Below are 23,054 nucleotides of genomic sequence, written 5' to 3'. Positions count from 1 at the left end.
ATTCCCCTTCTCTGAGCAGTAAACTAAAGCCATTTCCTGGAGTCTGCAGCTAGATTCTAAGTGTGCTCCCTGCAGCTCGTCTGCCTCGTCAAGTCTTGGAGGCGGTACTCGTCACTCCCAGTGTGGATGGAGCAGAGGATGCCTGTGTCCCTGGTGAGCCTGCCCGCTGCCCCAGGGCTAGCAGAGCTCTCCTCTCCCTGCAGTAGTGGTGCTCGTCTGCACAGCCACCCACCAGGTGGGGCAAGCCCCCGCCCCCTCCATGTGCACCCCCTCGGTGGTGGCCACCCTCCCAGCCTTCCTTGGCCATTTGGAAGTCATCTGCCGCATTCCCCTGTGGCCTGGAGCAGCTGCAACTCCTGGGAGAGGGATAAGAACATCTGTTTTCTCTGAGAGCAGTTTTTAGGACACGAGCATCTGTCCCTGCGTTTCTGGGAAAAATAGAAACGACACTTGGGGCCCTTTGTATCAGACTCCAGGGTGACTGCGTAGAAGCAAAACAATGTACTTTTGGGTGGACCACACTGATCCACAAGTAAGTCTTGCTTTGAAATCACAAGGGGATACATTTCATTTCACAATCAGTCACGGGGGAAATAATGGCAGGCTCAGTGTCAAGGGTAATAGAAAACTTTGGAACGTTTGGGAGAATGGGGACTGGATCCCTTCCCCTCTCCCGAACACACTGTCCTGGTGTGATTGAAGAAAGTCCCCGAAGACATCTGGCAGCCCTGTTTTATGTTTTTCTATCCAGAAAGTTGAATGGATTAAAATCCCAATTAGGCTAAATATTTTACTTCACCAAAAGGATACTCTTCTCTGTTTTCTGGCTAGTGTTACCTACAATTTAAAGTAAGTATTAGTTGTATTTTCTAGTTCTTTTTGCCTCAGCATGCATGTTCTGCATATTTAAACTTTCGTCTGGAGTATCTAAATGCAGCTGATGTATTCAGAGAAAATAATTATGCCAAATGCTTTCTTTTCTAAAACTTCTGTATTTCTAAGTAAATTTATTTTAAGAAATTGTATCGTATATGAGATCACAAATCTTACATAGGTTATGTAATGAGGAAGCTGCTTGCTGTGTAATGAAAGAAAAGACTTCTTCCCGGCGAGGGCGGTGAACTCTTCCTCACCCAGTAGTTCGTGCAGCACAGCGTGACTTCTAGGCACGTGGGTGAGTAAAGTAAGTGGACGGACTGCTGGAACCAGGGCCTCTTATGCACCCTGTCTGGGGGCCGCACGTGGTCATGGCCGTTACTGACTGACCGTGGTTTGTAGTGGGCAGAGCGAGTGGGCTGGCTCTTTTCTAGGCGTCTGCATTGGACTGCGTGGACTTTTACATGCTGTGACGCTGTGACAGTCTTCTCGCCGAGGCAGGAGTGAGGCTGGGGTATTGATGGTGGTTCACGCCATGCATGGTTGGGTGTGGGGCAAGAAACGCGTAGCTCCTTGCCAGCCTCGGGGAGGGCGCCCTAATTCAGGTGCCGCTTGACTGTGTCCAGTAGCTCATCACTAACACTTACGCTGAATCAATACCATGTACTTGTATCTAACTTCATTCTGGAGTAGAACTGTGCAGAAAATAAAGGTGGGTGAGGTGTCCAGAACATTGGAAGGAAGAGCAGCAGAAGCGTCTCCTCGGTATAGTTCAGCTTCGAACAGACAAGTGCATGCAATGAAAAAGGCCCCTTACTTTGGAAGCTGTTTACCTTTAGAGGTATGGTAAATACCCTAAAGGGTGGACGTAAAAGTGTAAATATGAATTTGCCACCCATGCATTGAGATACAGCGTTTGTTATTCATGGATTCACCAACTCCGTAAGTTGTCTTAACCCTGAGGCATCTCTTAAATTTGCAGAACACAGTAAAGTGTTCTTTCTCCGCCACATTCGCCCTTTGACTTGGTCTTGTCTGATCTCTTCAGGCTCCCAGCCTGAAGTGATACTAAGTCCTCAGTAATCATTTCTTTTGGTTTTGTGGTTTTGTGATGGATATTTGTGACACATGCTGTGTAATGTTCCATTAAAATCCTCGCCTGTCAGAAGGACAGTCTTGTAATTATTAGAAATACTTCACTTTTGCAGGAGGAGTGCATTTTTAGCTTCTGACAACGATGGCAGACTTGTGTGACTTAGCAGGGAGTGAGCACTGACTGCTCTTTCACGAGGATGGATTTGAGTGGGGAAAGGAAAGTGCTCGTACGTTACCTCCCAGGGCACTTTGCCATGCTTCTGTCTGTTGCTTCTTTTCTTCTCCCTCAGATTCAGCTCATTTGTGAGTGTTTCCCTGATTTCCCCGGTGAGGGTCTTTAGGTTTTAGCGGAGTGTTCTTATACACCTTAGTGTCTACCAGCAGTCAGCACAGGAACTTGTCATGAGCAGATTTCTTACTGCCTTGTACCAAGTTTGTGTTGATGAAAGAGAATCTTGGTACCCATCTAGGGAGACTTAATGTGTACGAACACACATGCGCACACAGTTAGATGGCAGCCCCTTCCAGGAGAGACACTCCTCTGACACAAACCCCAGGAAGAGCGTTTTAGGGAAGCTTCAGTTTCCAGTTTATTGCAGGACTCAAGGACAAATGTTCTTAATTGTGATATGATGGAGCGGGGCGTGTGAATCCCTCAGGTCACAGGCAAACATTTTGTAAATTTATGTGCTTTTCAGGGGGTCAGATTAGAGTTCATTGGTGTCTGGAAGGAAACCAGGTAAGAACAGTTAGTTGCATGAGAACCATTTTCCTCCTCACTGGAATCCTGTAGAAGTTGCCTAGCGTCTGTGATGTTTGTTGCTGTGGTTCTTGCTGTTTAGATTCCAGACTCAGCATTAAGTCTGGATTTGAGCCCCTACTGCTCCCCTTCCCTGTGCCAACCAGGTCTCTGACTCTATAAAGTGGGAAGAGGCTGATTACCTAGAGTCACACCAAGCACTCTTTCTGGAGCCTTTTGGTGAGCTATGGGGCTGCTGCTGGCACCCTGTGAATGGTGCTGGGCCCCGCCTGTGGAACCAGGACAGGGACATGCGAGGTTCTGGGCTGTTCGCTCGGGAAGCCTGCGGCCACTCTCCCATATTGAAGGAGGCTGTGGCCTCCGCTCTCCCGTCTTCAGCCAGTACCCTGGTCCCAGCCAACTGGGACCCTGGTGTCAGGGGGATGAGAGGTGGCCTGGAAGGGCAGCAGCTCTGGCTGTGTTCTGGTCTGTAAGGTTTCTGCCTATGACACAGAGGAGGGGTCAGGTCCCCCGAAGGCACTGTGGACCCTGCCGTCTAGCAGACAAGCTGTGCTGAGCCAGTCCCAAGAATTAGTGGGAGGAGGGCAGGTGGTGGTAGAAAAAAGATGAAAAAGTTTTATGTGTTATGGAGACTCTCACACTTTATAGTCATTTCCAAAAGCTCCCCTTTCTTTACATTAGATGACAACCCCCTGTCCCAGGAAGCGCCACATCCCTCACATGTAGAGATGCACCTCCCTCCTCCTCCACTGGTACCTTTTCCAGGTGCTGGTATTAGGTTGTGATGTCATGAGAAGTCCAGTGCCTCAGGATGGTTGCTGGAATATTCTGTTCTTCCAAAATATTCAAGGGCAGAATCATTTGCTTGCCTGCCTGCCTGCCTTTATCTTTATATGGATATTTTTAGAGGAGGTTAATTGATTTGTTTTTTTCACCAACTCCTTTTTTTCTTTCTTGAGTAAATGTTAGTTCATACATTACAGAGAAATTGTCTATTTCATTCTAGATTTTCAAACTTACTATAATAAACTAATGTGATCTGTTCTGTTTGTGTTTAAAAATGTTTCCATCTCTAATCTTTTTATTGCTATATTTGCAAATGAGTGTTAGCTATTTTTTCTTAATTATAGTAGCTGAAGGTTATCTGTTATTTAAAGAATAAAATGGATTTCTCATTCTAAACTTTTCCATTATGCATGTGTCTTTATTCTTTGTTTTCCTTAGGTTTCCTTCTTTTCCCTTCCATGCTAACTTCGTGTTGAACATGTAAAATGTCTTCCCTTCTCCCTCCCTCCCCTACCCTCCAGGCTCCCTCTCTCCTCCCTCCCCCTCTCTCTTTTTTGGCTTGGTAATGAAAATATATAATGCTCTGTTTTTCTCTGAATAAATCTTTGGCTGTATTATATAGCTTTTGGAGTGTGTAGTGTTTCCAATATTTTTGGCTAGTTTGTAGTGATGATTTAGACTTTTTCTAAGGATTTGATTCGATGATTTTGAGTTGATTTGCTTCTCTTTGTGCCATTTCAGGTTTATAGCTCAGTGTCATTTTTAGCTGGTGTTTGCACGTGGTGGCCTTTCTCCTGGTCTGTCCTTGTTTCTAGCACTAGAAGACTTTCCTTGCACTGGGGCACGTTTGTCCTTCAGGGCCTCCTGGAAGAGGGCAGGCCGGGCTGCCCTTCCTTTACCCCCCGTCAGCGGTGACCCACTGCCCCCATGCTGGTCCTTGGCTGTGCTGATGGTCTCCCTGCCCCCGAAGAGAGTGGCCAGTGGGGGAGGGGTGGGCAGACTGAGCGCCGGCTCCAGGACCCGCCGCCTTCTAGGACCTGTCAAGCTGCTCTACCCTGCTGGCTCCTTTCCTGGAACGCGGGCTGGCCACAGGCGCCCCGGGGGTGTTGGGACTGGTGGGATAGTGTGTGTAAGGCGGCGCCCAGTGCAGACCAGGTACACAACAAACAGTGGGTCTCAATCTCCCCGCCTCTACCCAGGCAGGCCATGGCCCTTCTGTGCTGCAGTCTGCTCCCCGTGCGACCGTCCTGGGGCAACCTCCTCAGATGATATGGACAGACATGATTTGCTACAGAAACTCCATTTTCCTGTATTTTACATGTAAAGGCCTTCTTCCCTATTGAAGCGAGTTAGAGATACTGTTCCTGAGTTGGATGTGCTCAGTAACACAGAGGATATGGGCGAGGCTGGGGGGGTGGGTAATGGAAGAGTCGGCGTCCTGTCCACTGCAGAGCCCGGTGCTGGGTTGGCTTTGGTAATGACCACCTGGAGGGGGCTAAAGGCCAGAGGGCCCTCCCTCTTGTGTGAAAGTTTTGATCCCGGATGTCACCCGAAGTCAGCATTGTGTGTCATTCCCCATCCACCTTTAACTGTGTTGCTGAAATAATAGAGAAACTCAGAATGCAGCTGGGGACCAGGGTGGCCACGGGGATCCACCCTTCTCCTGTGATTGCAGGCCATCTGAGTAACTGAAGATCAGTTAAGTGATAGGGGCTGAACTTGATTTACCTGGGGTGGTTTGCAGAGTGCCCGTGAGTTAAAAAAAAAAAAGTTGGCTTCATGTTTTACCACTTGTCTGGAAGAAGAAACTTTCTCTTTCCTCTTTGACTAGGGAGCCTGCAAATGAAAATGACCGAGGACAGATTAACATGGAAAAAAAAAGTTTATAAGTATTTACTCTCATTAAACTATTCAAGGTAGAGGCTTATATACAGAGCTCAATAGGGAAAAGGGAGGGAAGAACACAGAAGTTTCTGCGGGAAAGACAGGTGGGTTTTCAGAAGGACAAACACAGCGTGCAGTTTGTGGTCACGTTGGTCCCCTTGGGGCTGCACGCCTCCTGCCTCCTGCGACAGGCCCCAAAGAGGGATGTGTGGCAGCCTCGTCTCTCAGATCAAGGAGGCTCTGAGGAGGCTGCTTTCTGTGTCTTAGGAATCCGAAGTGTCTTCGGCTTAAAATTACTTCCATTTCAAACTAGGGTTCCGGGAGGGCCCCCTGTACACTCTTTTCACTTCTGTCAGTTGTCACCTGTGTGCTGGTCCCAGCTTCTCCTGAAGGGCACAAACCACGTTGCCAGTGGGACACTCTGGAGTTAATGTGGCACCAACAGCTCCAGCTCACGGGCACTGATGTGTGCTGGGCCTGCCCCTCTGACATGGGTGGTCTTTAGTGCCCCCACAGATGGGAAACCAAATGCGACTGCGGGCATGGTGTCAGGGGTCACGGAGCTGATGAGGGTCAGAGGCAGGATCCTACCCGGTCTCCAGATTCTGTGGTCATGCACAGCTTCTTAGCAGAAGGGTACCTTTGCTGTAAAAACCACATTCTTCAGGAAGTCTGTTTTGATAAGACCTTGTGCATGGTTAATACCACTTGGGCTCAGCCTTTCCCAGTGACTGGGGGGCAAAGGAGTGCAGTGCAGAAGCAGAAACAGCTCACTTCATTGCAATTTCATACTGAAAAAATCTTGTTCTTTGTTAACAATGCAGAATCTGCCCTGCTTCTCTTACCTTCTTTTAACCTTCCTGTCATCTGTCTGTCTGTCAAGCCCCCGTGAGGGTGGGGAGCGCTTTCAGCTTTCAGTCACCCATTCCAGACAGTCAGGGCGAGTCTGCCCATAAGTGGTGCCATTAGTGATGATGTGTCTCCATTAAATTAACTTCTGCAAGTAAAAATTACCAAAAGCAAAATAGAAAGATAAATGAGGAAAATGCTGTGTTTGTGGCTCATATTACAAGAGGCTACTTTATGTTAAAAGCTGCTACTTTAAAAAAGGTTAGTAACCCAATGGAAACATAAATGAAAGAGGATTCACAAGAGAAACGTGCACGACTTTTCAGCGCATAAGTTCAGTCTCGTTACAATAAGAGAAAGATAAGCTCCACGAGATGCCTTTTTTATTTTTCACCCCTGCTTGTGGGTTGGTGACTGTCTGCATTCGCTGGGGCCCTGTAACAAAGTCCCGCAGGCTCAGGGCGTCAGCAGCACAAGTTTAGTTCCCTTGAAGCTCTGGAGGCCGGAAGGCCGAGGCCCAGGGGTCGGCAGGGGCGGTTTCCTCTGAGGCCTGTCTCTCCTGGCGGCTTCTCCCGTGTCCTCGCGTGGTCTTCCCTCTTTGTGAGCCTGTGTCCTGATCTCCTCTTCTTACAAGGACACCAGGCAGACTGGGTTAGGGCCCACCTCTGTGATAGCCTGTACCGTGATCACCTCTCCAAAGACCCTGTCTCCAAATACGGTCACATTTTTCAGTACTTCAGGTTTAGACATCAACATACAAATTTGAGAAGGGGGCACAATTCTGTTCCTAGCAATGACCAAAAAAAGTTTGATCACACTCTGTCTGCAAAGAAAAGGGGAAATTGGCACTCAGACATTGCTGGAGGCAGTCTAAATGGAGCCACCCTCTTTGAAGAATAATTTGTCATTATCTGTCATTATCTGTTTAAATTCAAGTGGATTCCTCTGGCCTGGCGATTCCCCTCCCAGGAACTCCCCAAATGATATTTTCTATGAGGTTCTTGAGCTGATGCCTGGCTCATGATTGCAGAAGAATGGAAACAACCTAATGTTGTCAATAGGTTGAAAAGTTTGTATTTTCTTTTAAGGGGAGATTCCTTTATGGGCAAGTATAGAATGCTCAAAGGAGAAGCGGGGCATAGAACACTGTATAGAAGGTTACACTTGGATAGAAGGCGAGAAAGAGTTTATAGGTGTTTGCATAAGATGCTTCTCTGAGGTTACAGAAGATGGGATGAAAACTTGCTGGGTGTGGAGGCTGGACAGCCAGGAGCCAGGGGTGAGAGGGAAACTTCTCACTTTATACACTCAGTACCTTTTAAATTTTGGATCCTGAATTTATTAAATAAATAACCCATTTTCTTTCCCTTATCAGAAAATTCTGTCACAAGCTCATTCATAATTTCTGTTGTTTGAGGTCATTTTTAAGAAATGAAATTATTCTGATTAAAATCATTCTTATTTTAAGAAATCTTACGTATTTTTCTTAGGGTACCCCACAAGTCACAATTTGGCAGGTTTTATGAGGGCAGTGGTTCTGCATCTGAGCTGTGACAAGACTTGGTCACCAGGAACAGGTGGAATGTGTCCCTTGACCAGACCACCCTTCTCAGATATTCTTGCTTCAAGACTGGCAGGGCAGTAATTATTTTTCATTCTAGTGTAGAACGTGTATGAGTCGTTGTTCCAGATTTCATTTTGCTCAGAAATTCCCATGCAGAGAAATACCACTTAGTCTTGCTAATCGGGCTGTTTTGGTTTTGCCGGCTTATTCTGAGGCACTTAACGGGTGATTATGTTAATGTTTAGTACCTTGAGCTTTGCAAAGGGCTTTCACGTTCATTTTATTGTCAGTTGAACTGTAAGGGTTGGAAGCACAGATTATCGCCATCTTTTCGTGGATGAGGAATTCAGAGCTTTGATGTCTCACAGTGAGTGGTGGTGGTGGTCTAGCTGGGGGTCTCAGGGTATAAACTGGCTCTGCCAAGATGTGGAGAGGACTGTGGTCAGCACTTGCGGTGCAGTAACACGTCAAGCTTATGAACATGGATCATGCAGTTCAGAGGTTTCCAGTGGGGGTGGTTCTGGCCCCCAGAGGACAGGACATTGGCGGTGCCTGGGGATGTTTAACATTGTCAGAACTGGACATGTAGTGCCCGCCTCTAGTGGGTGGAGGCCAGGGATGCTGCTGTACACCCTGCAGTGCACCCCCACCCCCACCCCCCACATTTCCAGCCTCAAAGGTCAGGAGCACCGAAGGTTTGAAATCCTGACAAAGCCGAACGGGAGTGCTTCACCCGCAACCCTCACTTTCCTGAGCTTGTCCATTTACTCCGCTTTGAACGTGTCGTCTTTAAGGATTGATGGTAGTAGAAAGTATTATTTGAGATCATGACTGATGGCAGACTGAAGAGGCCTCCTCTGCCTGTGTTGAGTGTGTGTCCTGCCCTGGAGCTGTGGTGCTGCAGGTGTGCCACCTGGTGCCACACGGTCCTGCATTTGCACCAAGGCCTCCACAGATGCTGAAGTCTGCCTTTCACTTTGTCCCTGGTTTTCATAACATCCGCAGCATCTCTGTCCTGACCTGGTTTGTGAGCTAGGCAGAGGTGTTTCTAGCACCCTTCCCTCTCGGGAGGAAAGAGAAAGCAGCATCCGGGGGTTACAGTTTGGGGATGTGAGCCAGGAGAGGGAGGAGCCAAGCAGAACCAATAACCTTAGGGTGCACTGGGACGTGGGAGAATCAGACCGGAGAAAGTGGGAAAGTAGTTGAGCCCAGAGGAGTGGAGGAAAGTGTCAGGGGAAGGTGAGGAATGAGTGGAGAGGTCACTGGTGTGAGTAGGTCCCCCGTGGGACTAGGGCTCACTGGTAGTGGGAGGCGGTGGGGGACGGAGGACACTGCTGGCCAGGCTGCCCTCTGGTGGCGACTGAGCTGGACCTCCTTGGAAGCAGGGAGAGTGAGGACAGAGTTTGGGCCTGGAGTCCTGGGGGTGGGCACCCTGGTGCATGTCCTCAGAGGCCAGGCCTGTGAGCTGTGATGTGCAGGAGGCCGGGCAGGAGGACTCCAAGCCTGTGGTGTTGGAGCCAGGCATGGAAGGGAGGAGGTAGATGGATGCTTGTGCAGGGCTGGGGTTGGGAGTTCGTACTGAAGTTTGGTAGAAGTTATCAGTTACTTTAAAACCAGCAATTGGGTTAAAGGGAAAGGAGATTCACTCTCCCTCCAGGGATGGCCTGTGGGCACCTTTGTCACCATGTCCTCTGCCGCCCCCTCCAGGGCTGCCTGTCAGTGAAGGGAGTGGCCAGGCACCCTTTCGAGTGAGGCCCCCTGACCTGCTGGGCTCCGCATCCCATGGCTGCCCCTCTGCCTCCTGGGCCCCTGACCGCACACCCTTCACTGCTGTCTCCGGCCCTTCTCCACACACCTCGAGCACTCTTTAGGAGCCAGCGTCTGCTCTGGTGGCCTTCAGTGACCTTTGGGAGAAGGTGTGAAGCGCTTAACACAGGCTACAAGATAGACCTTTCTCTGTAGGCTCTTTCCTTCTACAGCTTCCGTCCTGCCCATCTGCTGGCACCTGCGCTCGTCCCCTCACTGCCTCCCCCACCTCGGTGCCAGCTCATTTGCTTTATCTTAAGACACTTGGTTCCACCCCCGAGATCTGGCTGGTCCCTGCTGTCCCCTCTCCTGGGCCCCACTCTGGGAGTTGTCAGGCGTCAGCGGTCGTCAGTGGTCGAGTAGGTCTGTTTTAGTTGTAGAAGGCAGGGCTCCCCGCTCCCCGCAGGCAGAGCAGGCGTGGCCCAGAGGGAGCGGGGACTGGCCAAGCAGAGCACACAGGAGCTGGTGGGGGGAAGGTGCCGCCCCACTTTCTGGCCAACACAGTGGCTGCCGTGAGCGCCACACTCAGTGAGGTTGGAAAGCAGCTTCAGGTGGGGACCAGTGGAACCTTTCATGATTCATTTCCCATTCCCCAACTGGTGGAACTGGTGGAACCAAGGACAAAAGCTCGTTGGTCTTAGGACCTGGCCAAGGTATTTAAAAAGCAGTGGCCTGAATGAAGGACCCAGCAATATCTTCCTAAGTGCCCCGCCCCAGTCTGGCCGACCTCACGGTGGGTAGCGTTCAGACCCTGCGTGTCTGGTTCCAGGAACGAGCTGCTTGGTTGTGGAAGTTGGGCTGGTCTTGTTGCTCCATCTCTCGCTCCCAGAGGGCGAAGCCTTTACAGCGAAGGGTGGGGCTGAATAAAGCCTTTCCGCTGGGGAGCCTAGGTTTGCCAGTTGTTTGCTTTGGCTGAAATTCCCCTGAGGGTTTAAGACAACACAGGATAAAGGGTCACTTTGTCCCCTTTTAGGCTCCCTGAAAGGGGAAGGTAGCCATATGCAGGGTCACTTTGTTCCCAGGCTGGCAGGCAGGTGAGCAGTTGGCCGTGGGGCCAGCCCAGCAAGGACTAGAAATGTGGAGCTTCAGAACGGAGGGCGAGGTGGATCCCTTGTCTTGCTGCTTCCGGAAGTAGCGTGGTGGCCCCACACCTCAGAGTCAGGGCAGATTGTTTCCCAGGCGGTCCTGTTGCTCAGCCCCGGCTCCCTGCAGGTGGGAGTGGAGGGGGCACCTGCCGGCCACCGCTTCTCTCACTGCTGGGGACTCACCCTCAACACCATCTAATAAAAGGGATGGAAGCTGGGCCAGACGGCGCCGGAGGAAAGGGTGTGGGAGTAGAAATGTGAACTTCCATGTTCCTTGTAGAAAAACAGTTGAGCTTTCTTGTACTGTCCAAAATGGTGTTGGCCACCCCTGCGAGAGTTGATTTCTAGCCCTCTGGGACTTGTGTTTGAAAAGAGAACTCTGGGAGTCACAGGGGCTGCGTGGCTTCAGGAGAGACAAAGGGAAAAGACACCAGACCTGGAGGCTGGTGAGGGGTGCTGGAGGACAGGCTCTGGGCAGCAGGTGGAAGGCTACATGAGCTGTGCTGCCTTCTCTGTGCGTCTTAGAGCTGCAGGCCGGAGGAAGGGGACCTGTCCCCATGGCTGTGCTCCTGGCACCTCCTGGCTGACGCCCGTGGCAGGACCTGCATGGCTGCTGCTGGCTTTGCCTGGTTTTGGGGACTGGTTTCCAAACCCTCCTGCACCTGAGGGTCACCTGCTGAGGTGGTGTGGAAATGGGTGTCCTTACCCTCTGGTTCAGTAGGTGTGGGACCCCCTGCCTGGATGGGAGGGTCTGATGTGGGATCCCCGCTGACACAATGCAGGTTTCCCACACGGAACTCCCTCAGACACACTTTCCTTGCTGTTGCATATGTATAAAAGCTCCTAGTTCCAAAATCACGGTGAAAAATATAAAATAATCTTTTTTGCCTTTAAAAAAAATAACTTCCCTCCCTCTTTTTTGTTTTTGTAGGACACTAAATTGTGGATAATAATGGAATATCTTGGTGGAGGCTCCGCACTGGATCTAGTAAGTATCACATCGGATATTTAATATGCATCAAAGCTCTTACCAGTAAATCTTTTTTTTCAAACTTTTTTTATTGAGTTATAGTCATTTTACAGTGTTGTCAAATTCCAGTGTAGAGCACAGTTTTTCAGTTATACCTGAATATACATATATTCATTGTCACATTTTTTTTCGCTGTGAGCTACAAGATCTTGAATCTATTTCCCTGTGCTATACAGTATAATCTTGTTTATCTATTCTACATATGCCTGTCAGTATCTACAATTTTTGAAATCCCAGTCTGTCTCTTCCCATCCCCCTGCCCCCTTGGCAACCACAAGTTTGTATTCTATGTCTATGAGTCTGTTTCTGTTTTGTATTTATGTTCTTTTTTTTTTTTTAATTCCACATATAAGCAATCTCATATGGTATTCTTCTTCCTCTTTCTGGCTTACTTCACTTAGAATGACATTCTCCAGGAACATCCATGTTGCTGCGAATGGCGTTATGTTGTCTTTTTATGGCTGAATAGTATTTCATTGTATAAACATACCACATCTTCTTTAACCAGTCATCTGTCAATGGACATTTAGGCTGTTTCCATGTCTTGGCTATTGTAAATAGTGCTACTATGAACATTGGGGTGCAGATGTCTTTTTGAAGTAGGGTTCCTTCTGGATATATGCCCAGGAGCGGGATTCCTGGGTCATATGGTAAGTCTATTCCTAGTCTTTTGAGGAATCTCCATCCTGTTTTCCACAGTGGCTGCACCAAACTGCATTCCCACCAGCAGTGTAGGAGGGTTCCCTTTTCTCCACAGCTTCTCCAGCATTTTTCATTTGTGAACTTCTGAATGATGACCATTCTGCCTGGTGTGAGGTGATACCTCATTGTAGTTTTGATTTGCATTTCTCTGATAATTAGTGATACTGAGCATTTTTTCATGTGCCTATTGATCATTTGTATTTCTTCCTTGGGGAATTGCTTGTTTAGGTCTTCTGCCCATTTTTGGATTGGGTTGTTTGCTTTTTTCTTATTAAGTCGTATGAGCTGCTTGTGTATTCTGGAGATCAAGCCTTTGTGGGTTTCATTTGCAAAAATTTTCTCCCCTTCCGTAGGTTGTCTTTTTGTTTTACTTATGGTTTCCTTTGCTGTGCAGAAGCTTGTAAATTTCATAGGTCCCATTTGTTTATTCTTGCTTTTATTTCTATTGCTTGGGTAGACTGCCCTAGGAGAACATTTTTGAGATGTTTGTGAGATAATGTTTTGCCTATATTTTCTTCTAGGAGGTTTATTGTATCTTGTCTATGTTTAAGTCTTTAATCCATTTTGAGTTGATTTTTGTGTATGGTGTAAGGGAGTGTTCTAGCTTCATTAATTTACATGCTGCTGTCCAGTTTTCCCAACACCATTTGCTGAAGAGACTGTCTTTATTCCACTGTATATTCTTACCTCCTTTGTCAAAGACTAGTTGACCAAAAGTTTGTGGGTCCATTTCTGGGCTCTCTATTGTGTTCCATTGGTCTATATGTCTGTTTTTGTACCAATAGCATGCTGTCTTGATTACTGTAGCTCTATAGTATTGTCTGAAGTCTGGGAGAGTTATTCCTTCAGCCTCTTTCTTTTTCTTCAGTAATGCTTTGGCAATTCTAGGTCTTTTGTGGTTCCATATAAATTTTATTGTGATTTGTTCTAGTTCTGAAATATGTCCTGGGTAATTTGATAGGGATTGCATTAAATCTGTGGAATGCCTTGGGCAGTGTGACCATTTTAACAATATTGATTCTTCCAATCCAGGAGCATGGGGTATCTTTCCATTTGTTTTACGTCTTCTTTAATTTCCTTCATCAGTGGTTTATAGTTTTCTGTGTATAATTCTTTCACCTCCTTGATTAGATTTATTCCTAGGGATTTTATTGCTTTGGGTGATGTTTTAAAGGGGATTGTTTCTTTACTTTCTTTTTCTGTTGATTCATCATTAGTGTAAAGAAATGCAACTGATTTTTGAACATTAATCTTGTAACCCACTACTTTGCTGAATTCTTCGATTAGTTCTAGTAGTTTTTGTGTGGACCTTTTAGGTTTTTCTATATATAGTAACATGTCGTCTGCATATGGTGACACTTGTACCCCTTCTTTTCCAATTTGGATCCCTTTTATTTCTCTCTCTTGCCTGATTGCTGTTGCTAGGACTTCCAAGACTATGTTGAATAGGAGTGGTGTTAGGGGGCAGCCTTGTCTTCTCCCAGATCTTAATGGGAAGCTTTTGAGTTTTTCATCGTTGAGTACTATGCTGGCTGTAGGTTTGTCATATATAGCTTTTATGATGTTGAGATATGTTCCCTCTATACCCACTTTGGTGAGAGTCTTTATTATAAATGGGTGTTGCATTTTATCAAATGCTTTTTCTGCATCTGTTGAGATGATCATGTGGTTTTTGTCCTTTCTCTTGTTGATGTGGTGTATTACATTGATTGATTTGCATATGTTGAACCAGCCTTGTGTCCCTGGGATGAACCCCGCTTGATCATGATGTATAATCTTTTTTATGTGCTGTTGAATTCTATTTGCTAATATTTTGTTAAGGATTTTTGCATCTATGTTCATCAGTGATACTGGTCTGTAATTCTCTTTTTTTGGTAGTGTTTTTGCCTGGTTTTGGTATCAGGGTGTTGGTGGCTTCATAGAATGAGTTTGGGAGTATTCCCTCCTTTTCAATCGTCTGGAAGAGTTTGAGAAAGACTGGTATGAGTTCTTCTTTGTATGTTTGGTAGAATTCCCTGGTGAAGCCGTCTGCTTACCAGTAAATCTTGCTTACAAAGATAATTCTGTTTTTATCCATTTCTGTTTCCCCTCTTCAGCTGCATGAAGAAAGGACCAAACTATGCCTTATGGTAGGAATATCTGCTTCTGACAATATTGCTGAAAATTATAGGTCTCCTTTTGAAACCAGTTTTGCTCTTTCGTGGGAAACCAGTGAGTTCATCCCAAGCAGCCATGCGGGTTGTTGCCCACCACTGTCTGACCTAAGAACAGTTTCTTATTTTCTGAAACTGATTTTAACATTGAGGAGCTGATACCCCATCATTGTTTCATGTTTTAGATGGTAGCTCCTAAAATATATGTGGAACATTTTCATTTATAATTAATTAGAATTTTAAAAAATTTAAATTTGCTTTTAGGGGTGGGGGATGGCATGACACCACACGAGGCAATGGTCAGGTTCAGTGGGAGCGCACACTTGGGTTTCCTGGATGCACACGCAGAGGCCTTGCTGGGCTCACAGTGTGTTTATGGTGAGGCTGGATCCCCACCAGTGGCTGTGTCTCCGACCTGGCCTGGCGCTGCTGTGGCACTGGGTGCACCAGCCCACTCACACCAGAGTGGGAGCTTGGTGTAGGATGACCTCAGCGTCACAGCCTGCAGCTCCATTCTCATGGAAGAACATGGATAGATTTTGGTCTCTGACAAAGTGCTCAGAAATGACCAGCAAATCATAAGTGTTACTTAAGTCATCCCTGAAACACAGTATATGCAAAACAAGTTTTAACAGTTAACAAATTAAAAGAGTTGTTTAGCCCCTGACATCTCGTACCTGTGCAGGGAAGTCAGTGTAATCGGCGCTCTTTCCCTGCCCGTCCTGTAAAAGCTGGGCTTTTTGGGTGAGCGCTGATCTCCAGGTCAGGCCTGATCTATCATTTTTGTGTTAAGAGGATGTGTCCTGCTTGCTACAGATTTGTCAGGGTGATGGGTCTGCGGTTTTCACTGCTCTCAGAGCTGGAAGATATAGTTTTTAGTGGTTATAGTCGACACAGATTTTATTCACTAAGAAATACCCTTTGATTAAAAGGAGTTCACTTTCTCATAGTAATACTATTTTGGGGAGAGGAGGAGGTAAACCTCTCAAACTATATGTATCTCCAAAAGTCTTACATGCCCAATTAGAAAAATCACATTGGGTTACATAAAACATGTAAGCACTTGGTCAAAATAGTGTTCAAAAGGGAATTTCAAGAAAAAAAAATTAATATGGTATAAACAATTATATTTAAATGGAGAAAACAAGGAAACAGCTCAATAAATTTTATGACTTGCTTTGCTTTTCATTTTTTTTACTCTTTTGGGAAATACTACAGAAATGTAGAAAATTGCCTCATTTTGTATAATTAGATTCACTATTATCTTAAGTGAATTTCGTTTGTGGCATACAGAAAGTTGCGTGTGGGGACTCTTTTCCAGCACTGAGTCCTTCAGAGCAGCAATTCTAGTCTCTAAATGCTTCAGTTTATTCATTCTTACTGCCACAACGATTTAATTTATTTAGTGGCAACTTTCTTTGGAGCTTTGAAGCCTGTGAAATTTTAGACATTGCAGCTGGAAGGAAGTATAAAATTATCTGCACTTATTACAAAGAAAATTCCATGTGGTGTGAGCCCCAGCAGGGTGCCATCTACTTTCCACAGGAGTGACTGATGACAAGAACCAGGCCTCCCTTTCTGAATGTCCCTGAATCATCTCGTTTTAATTGAGGAGATGGAAACTCAGAAGTTAGGGGTCCTGGCTAGCAAACAGAGCTGGACTTTGGACCTTTTTCTGACTGGCTTCAAAGCCCTGGCCCTGTGCACTTTTGAGTGTGTTCGATCTGCTATTTTTTTTTAATTTCAAAGAAAATTGAATGAATTGAATAGACACGTTTGCAGGATCCCCAAGACCACTCTGAGGAAATACTGGGTCCTTTGAGTGAATATAATTTGAAAACCACTATATAAATAATTTCTCAAATTCCATCTGCTTCTAGGGAACCAGAATTTAGGAGCGTTGTAGGCATCATGTAAGTCCAAGACCATATAACTTAAAATGTGACAGATTTTGGGTAAATTCATTTTTCATTCAGAAAATTTTTGTTGTATGCTGCATGTCAGGTGCCGGTCTGGCCGTTGGGAGTGACAGCAGTGAACAGGGCAGCAGGAAGCCTCTCTTAGGAGCTACATTCTGCTGGGGGAAGGAGGCACTTGGTCAGACGCGTGTGGGAAAGCGCTACAGGGAAACAAAGCAGAGGGAGGCGAAGCGGGAGACCTGGGGCGTGGGTTAGCCGGGAGGACCTGGGACTGGAAGACTTTTCCCTGATGAAAAGATGAGTCTGTCCTCGCTGCCCGAGAATCTAAGGGACCGCCTTGGACTCTAAAAGAAGGAGCTTGGCTGCGTAAATTGGCCACTCAGTCAGGCAGAGATGTTTGACAGACTTAAAAAAGAATATGCGACACGATTTCTTTTAAAATGAGGCGGCGTGTTCCGTAATGTTTAGGCCAAGCTGCTGCTGTAGTGGCCCCCAAACAGTGTCTCACACGCAGTGGGATTTATTTCTCTCCCACACGTGGGTCAGTGGTCTCGGCCCTGCCGTGGTGGGGAGGCTTCCCGTGGACTTCCCATCATCGTCCTCTCCGGCTGCTGGCGTTTCAAAGCCAGGACCGGGCCGGGGCAGGGGGGTTGGTGATGGTGAGGGGCACGTGTCACTTCTCACATTCGTTAGGCAAGACCTTGGTCACAGGCCCACACGTGCTGCTGGCGGCTGTGGTCCCTAGTCAGGGGGGCCGTGTGATACTGAGAGTCCCCGTTACAGAGGCGGAAGGGGAAGCAGACTTGGGAGAGGGCGTCCAGAGTCACCCAGAGATGGGGTACTGGCTGCGTTTTCCTGGGAGTCTTTCTTTTGAAAACATTATTTGAAGATTTCACAGTCCTCTTAATGACCGAGAGGACTGTGTTTATACTGTTCAGAAGTGTTAATGGTGGAGAATGTGAATAGAGGACTCAGCTCAGCCTGGTCTCACCCTCAGCAAGGAGCCCTGTGCTGGAGAGGACAGCCCAGTACCTCTGACGGCTCACCGCGGGACCTCCCCGCTGTCAGCGGTGCCCCCCCCCCAGCGCGTAGATAGGGGTCATTGAGGGTGGCTCCCAGGCCAGATTTAGAAGGGCAGACCGGGCATAGATTAATCAGAGAGCCAGCCCTTAGTGATCCAGGGAGGGTTCTCTGGGTTTCCTCAGCTCTTCCCTCCCCTCGGCGGTGACTCCAGGCTGCTCTGCTCTCCCTTCCGGACGCCTGATTGTAGGAGGGGGAGGCGGTTAAGCCTAAGTCCAGCCAAGTATTACTGATCCTCTGCTTGGGTGAGAACCTGCTGGGGGAGGAAACAGAACCTGTGCTCTGGGATAGGGTTCTGAACGACCTTGAACAATTACCCTCCTGCCATCAGGTGCCGTGAGGAGGAGCAGATCCGCAGGAGTCTCCGCTTTCCCCCACCCTTCCCCCCGGTTATGAGAGAAATGCGTTTTCCTCATTCTGAGTGTTGAAATTCCTACAACCTGTGCACCCACAGATAAGCACGGAGAAGGCAGACGAGGCAGGGTTTCTGAATTGTGTCCTTAGGAATGGTCATTTCCACGTGTGTTTCTTGAGGACAAGACCATGGGTGAGGTAACTTGGGGAAGGAGGGGAGGAGGTCCCTGTGGAGCCAGGCGTGCAGCGCGGGCCTCCATCTGCGGATCGTGGGCCGTGTCTCAGTTACCATGTGGGGGACCCTCGGGAGGCTAGTCACCTGGGCAGCGTGATGGCTTTAAGCCCCTTCCTCCTGGGTTCTCAGTGTGAGGCGGCGGCTTGAGCTGCCGCACAGGCCACCCTCCTGCCCCCTGGGCTTTGTGGATTTTCGTGGAGACCAGGTTGGGCCCGTGAGCAGAGGGGCACAGCTTGCTGGGTGGACCAGGCACCATTAAGCTGTATGAAGTGAGGAGGGGGCTCTTGGCTCGAGCCCCAGCCCTGGGCCCAGGAGTGATCAGCTGTTCCATCTCCATCCTCCTGTCCCACTGAAGGCCCAGACACACACAAGTGAAACTGTCTGCTCCAGAAGGTGTACGTGTCTGTCGGAACGCTGCCTCAGAAGAAGGGGTGTCTTGATTTCCATGCCCTTTGGTTTTAAGCACATCTGTCTTTTTTAAACCTACTCAGTGAGTGTCACGGGGTTGTGGCTGCCTGGTGACTGACATGTGGGGACTGGAGTTATGACAGCATTCATGGTCAGGTCTGAAAACGTCATACCAAGCATTGTCATTCAGATGAAAAGTGAATTACTAGAATTCTGCCCCTTCCTCTGTTGCTTCTACTGTTAGTCCGTCAGGAGGGAGTGTTAGGTGGTTTTGCAGAAGTAATTCACGTGATTAGTTGTGGTTGAAGTCCCTGCTCTGCAGGTGATGGTGGACTCACTGTCCCGTTTGAGCTCTGGAACTTGTCTATTTTTTTCCTTTTGAAATGGGGATATGTGATATGTCTGCCGTACGTCTTCGTACAGTGAAGAACATTGAGGAGTCAGTGTTAATTCCTTCAGGTTTTTCTGAAACAATTACTGTGCCATTTGGGGTAATATATTAACTGATGTTTTTTATTACGTAACACCTGTGTTTGTGTGTATTACATAACCCAATGCCAATCATTAGGGAATGAGCTCTTTTCACCTCTCTTCCCTCAAGTTTTAAAATTCAGATTTAAAAAATTCTGGTGCAGGGGTCACCTCAGGAAGCAGTCAGCTCCCAGGCCTTCTCTTGCTGACCACTGCTGTTTGGGTGACTGTCACCCATGTTAGGACAGAGCTGGGCTACTCTGCACCGCCCCCCCCCCCCCCGGCAAGGCCTGTGAGGTCCCTGGGTACTGCTTTCTGGACCGACGGCCCTCATGGGGCAGGTCGCGGGCGCGGCCGGCTACCACGCCTTTCTCACTGGCCTGACTTTGATCGCTTTTTTCAGCAAAGTCAGTTTCTCTGGTTCTTTTGTTTTTTGTTGGTTTTTAGGGCCCTTTAAATGGGTTTTAATTGTTTGGGTCATATGACTATTTTGGAGTGAAGAAGATTTTACATGTTGATTATTCTTGTCCAGGTAACGTTGACTCTGTTCTGTCATCTCAGACTTTTTTTTCCCTAATCATTTAAGTAACTTTAATCATTTTTTTCCTTATTAGTTAGAACCTGGCCCCTTAGATGAAACCCAGATTGCTACCATATTACGAGAAATACTGAAAGGACTTGACTATTTGCATTCAGAGAAGAAAATTCATAGAGATATTAAAGGTGAGCAAACCTCTTTATATTCCTTTGAAATACCTGGGGTGGGGGGTGAGTTGTGGAGTTTTAGCTCTGCCTCTCTCCTCCAGGGAAGCTGTCCTGCAGGCACTGGGACAGTGCCTCCAGCACCCCCGGGGTTGGCGGCTCTCGGGGAGGGGGTTGCTCACCAAAACCGCACCCTTGGTGCCTGTTTTTCTTGTGCATGTGATGTCACCATGGCGAGGGTGCCCATGTTCCCAGAATGATAGCAGTTGGAATTTGTCCAGCAGATGACGTCAGGAGGCATCTTTGGTTTTATTTTGCAGCTGCCAACGTGCTGCTCTCTGAACACGGAGAAGTGAAGCTGGCTGATTTTGGGGTGGCGGGCCAGCTGACTGATACCCAGATAAAGAGAAACACCTTCGTGGGCACCCCGTTCTGGATGGCACCCGAAGTTATCAAACAGTCGGCCTACGACTCCAAGGTGAGGGCGGGCACCTCAGCTCGTGGGTCTGCAGAGCTGTCCCTCCTGTGCTTGAACCTTACAGCTTGTCCTGTTGAGGTGAAGCCAGTACCTTGACGTAGGTCATGAGGGCTCTGAGAGCTCTGAGTATTTTAGCTCAGACGTGTCTGGTTGATGGTGGGGAGCCCAGAGGAGCAGCGTGTGAGGGGACTGAGGACCGGGGTGGTGAGGATGGGTCCAGCTCGGCTAGGCGGAGGCACGTGGGATGTGGGTCCTCAGGGGTCAGGATGTGCAGGTGGTGGTTGGAGTAGAAGAGTGAGGCGGGGGGAGGGCCTCCAACAGAACTCTGAACAGTATTTAAGAGAAAAGTACAGAAAGGATCCTGCAGGAAGAATCGACAGAAATGTGAGCCCAGCATCTGGAAAGAGCAGCGCTTTTAGTGGTTGCTGCAGGCTCTTCCTTCATTATATTTATTCCCAGTGAGGGTCATTCCTCTCAGAGGGCCCTTAACGACATGAGGCTAAGTCCTGATTTCCTCTTTTTCAACCTCTTTACCTGCCATGTGTTGTGCTCTCCCAGTTTTTCCTGTGTTCTTTGTTCCCTATTGCCCTTCAGCTTTCTTAAGTAGAATGCAGCAAATCTCCACATGAGATCTCCACAGAGAAAAAGCTTCTGTAAACCAGTATTTCTAGGCAAATACTTAATTCAGATACATTGACATGCCAAACAGGATTTCTTCTCTTTCAGTGGAAGTCTTCTCAGCACATGGCAGATCCCCCCCGAGTTAAACTTGGCCCACTGGGCATAGAGTCACCTTTCCTGGGACATCGGTGCTGCGGTTGCAGGTGTGCCTGGTCCCAGCACGCAGGGTGGACCTGGCTCTCGCTGTTGAGCCGTGGTGGCAGCTGTGACTCCCATGGGCACCCTGGTGGTTATGGGCCAGTAGGTGACTGCTGAGTTCTCAACCCTCAAGACACAGCAGAGCTGTCACCTCTGGCGTGTTGATTGCTTGTGAATGACTTGCCCCGTGGGATGGATTAGGCCCGTGGCTGCTTGTCCCCTCGGCAGCCACTTGTGCTGTTGGCTTTTTCCTGGGGTTGTATTATTTTAAGATGTTCAGTTCATTCTCTTTATTCCAAGCTGAGGCCCATTCATCAGAGTTCACAGTTCTAGATTTTGGTAGGGCTGTGACTACAATCTGAGTTTCTTAACCTGTCTGATCACACCTCGTCCTTTCTGGTCAGTTAGTGATCAGCGGTGGCCCCTGTGACTCAGGACTCAGATCATATGCTTTCAGTGTTACTCATCGCTGCTCGCCTCGCTCTTCGTCCTCAGGACTTGGCCTAAAACCTTTCCCTCCCCGTCTTCCTTCCGGGGCAGGACCTCTCTGGCTGTCTGCCGAAGGCGGCCTCTGAGCAGTAGATTCCCCTGCGTCGTGAAGCGTTGCCCCCCGTCCCTTGGAGCTGTCAGGAGCGGAATGCTCCCGTGTGGCCGGGAGCTTTTCTCTGACGTGCTCTTTTTCGGTGAATGAAGCTGCTGTCTCAGGCCCACCGGGCGTGCACCTTGGCTGGGGAACAAACGTGTCATGTTTCTTGCTCACCTTTATCGACTTTTCCCTTCCCTCTGGTTTCTCTCAAAAGCTAATTCTTTCATTTACTTGGATCAGACCCAGGAACTCTTAGCTGGAACTCACGTGAGAAAATGTTTGTGAAGTTCGCTTCCCAGGTGTGTTGACACAGGAGGTGTGGGAAGTGCAGATGAGGCTGGGGCCCGAGGGGTGGCGTGACGCTGGGGCCAGCAGCTCGTCGCCAGCCTGCTTCCCACGTTGTATGGGGGTGTCCTTCTGGCTCGTCTGACAGGGCGGTTGTGCTCTCTGCCGGGCACACCTGGTCTCCGGATACACAGACCTCCTCAGCCTCCCCCCACCTCTGCCTTGTGTCCTTCCGTGCTTGCACGTCTGGACGGCTTTCCCCACTACTGCCCGTGTTACAGGTGAAGAGCTTCCAGCCCCGGGGTCCCCGAGGAAGCTTCATCTTGGGGGCCACACGCTGACCCTCCTGGGGAGGTGGAGTGGGTAAGGATGGAATAGCCCCCAGCATCTTCCCCTCACTAGGCTGACAGGCTGTAGTCCTGAGTCTCATCTGCATCTGGAGCCCTGCGTAACACAGCCACGCCAGGACCAGTACCTTTGCCCCTTGTTGCTTGTCCTGGCTGCTTAGCTATTCTGAATGTGTCTGCATTCTTGGTCTAAGCACAGCATTACTGAGTTGTGTTGCCCCATGTCCCTTAGGAACCTTCATCGTTACTATTATTTTTACGGTGACTTGGGGTAGCTTGGTTTAAGAAGTCCCCAGACTTTGGAGCTGGTGCCACAGGAGAGAACTCTGCTCTTCCAGCAAGAAGCCTGTGGGCTCAGTGATGGAGCCGATTTTGGGAAGACCCTTTATCTTTATTGTGTTTTTCTTGTAAGAGTATTACAGTGGTGTGTTAGCGAAAGGATTGGCTTGGGTGAAGACACTGTCTCTCGACTCACTCCCTCTTGGCTGTAGTTGTGCCCAGCGCTGTGCTGAACAATTTATGTCTTCCCTGAGTAACGTTCGGTGCTCTGACAGTAAGCGGGGCTGCAGGGGATCTGAGAGCATGTCACTTCAAAGGCATAGGGAAGGACATTCAGACCAAGTCCTCTCTGGGGAAGGGGAGACGCTGTGTCAGGATTGTAGGTCCAGGTGAAGAACGTGGTAGACTTGCTGTGAACCAGACGACTCCTTTAGAGGCTTAACGGGCCGCTGTCAGTATTCTCTTGTAAATAACTTCCCTTTTTTGGTCTTAAAGGCAGTA

The 23,054-nt window shown here is 48.4% G+C and overlaps 1 protein-coding gene across 1 annotated transcript in view; it reads left to right on the top strand.

Moving 5' to 3' along the window:
* STK24 (serine/threonine kinase 24) overlaps window positions 1–23,054 on the top strand; it is a 92,414-nt gene that overhangs the window by 54,960 nt on the left and 14,400 nt on the right. Inside the window, exons 3-5 of the mRNA XM_072976481.1 lie at window positions 11,637–11,693; window positions 19,672–19,780; window positions 20,080–20,237. Of these exons, the coding sequence (XP_072832582.1) occupies window positions 11,637–11,693; window positions 19,672–19,780; window positions 20,080–20,237 (324 nt within the window). The remainder of the gene's footprint in view (window positions 1–11,636; window positions 11,694–19,671; window positions 19,781–20,079; window positions 20,238–23,054) is intronic.

Source organism: Vicugna pacos, chromosome 14 (assembly GCF_048564905.1).
Source record: "Vicugna pacos chromosome 14, VicPac4, whole genome shotgun sequence".
NCBI classification, from domain to species: Eukaryota; Metazoa; Chordata; class Mammalia; order Artiodactyla; family Camelidae; genus Vicugna; species Vicugna pacos.
Note: the sequence above shows the minus strand (reverse complement) of the source record. Positions and strands in the feature narration are given on the sequence as shown.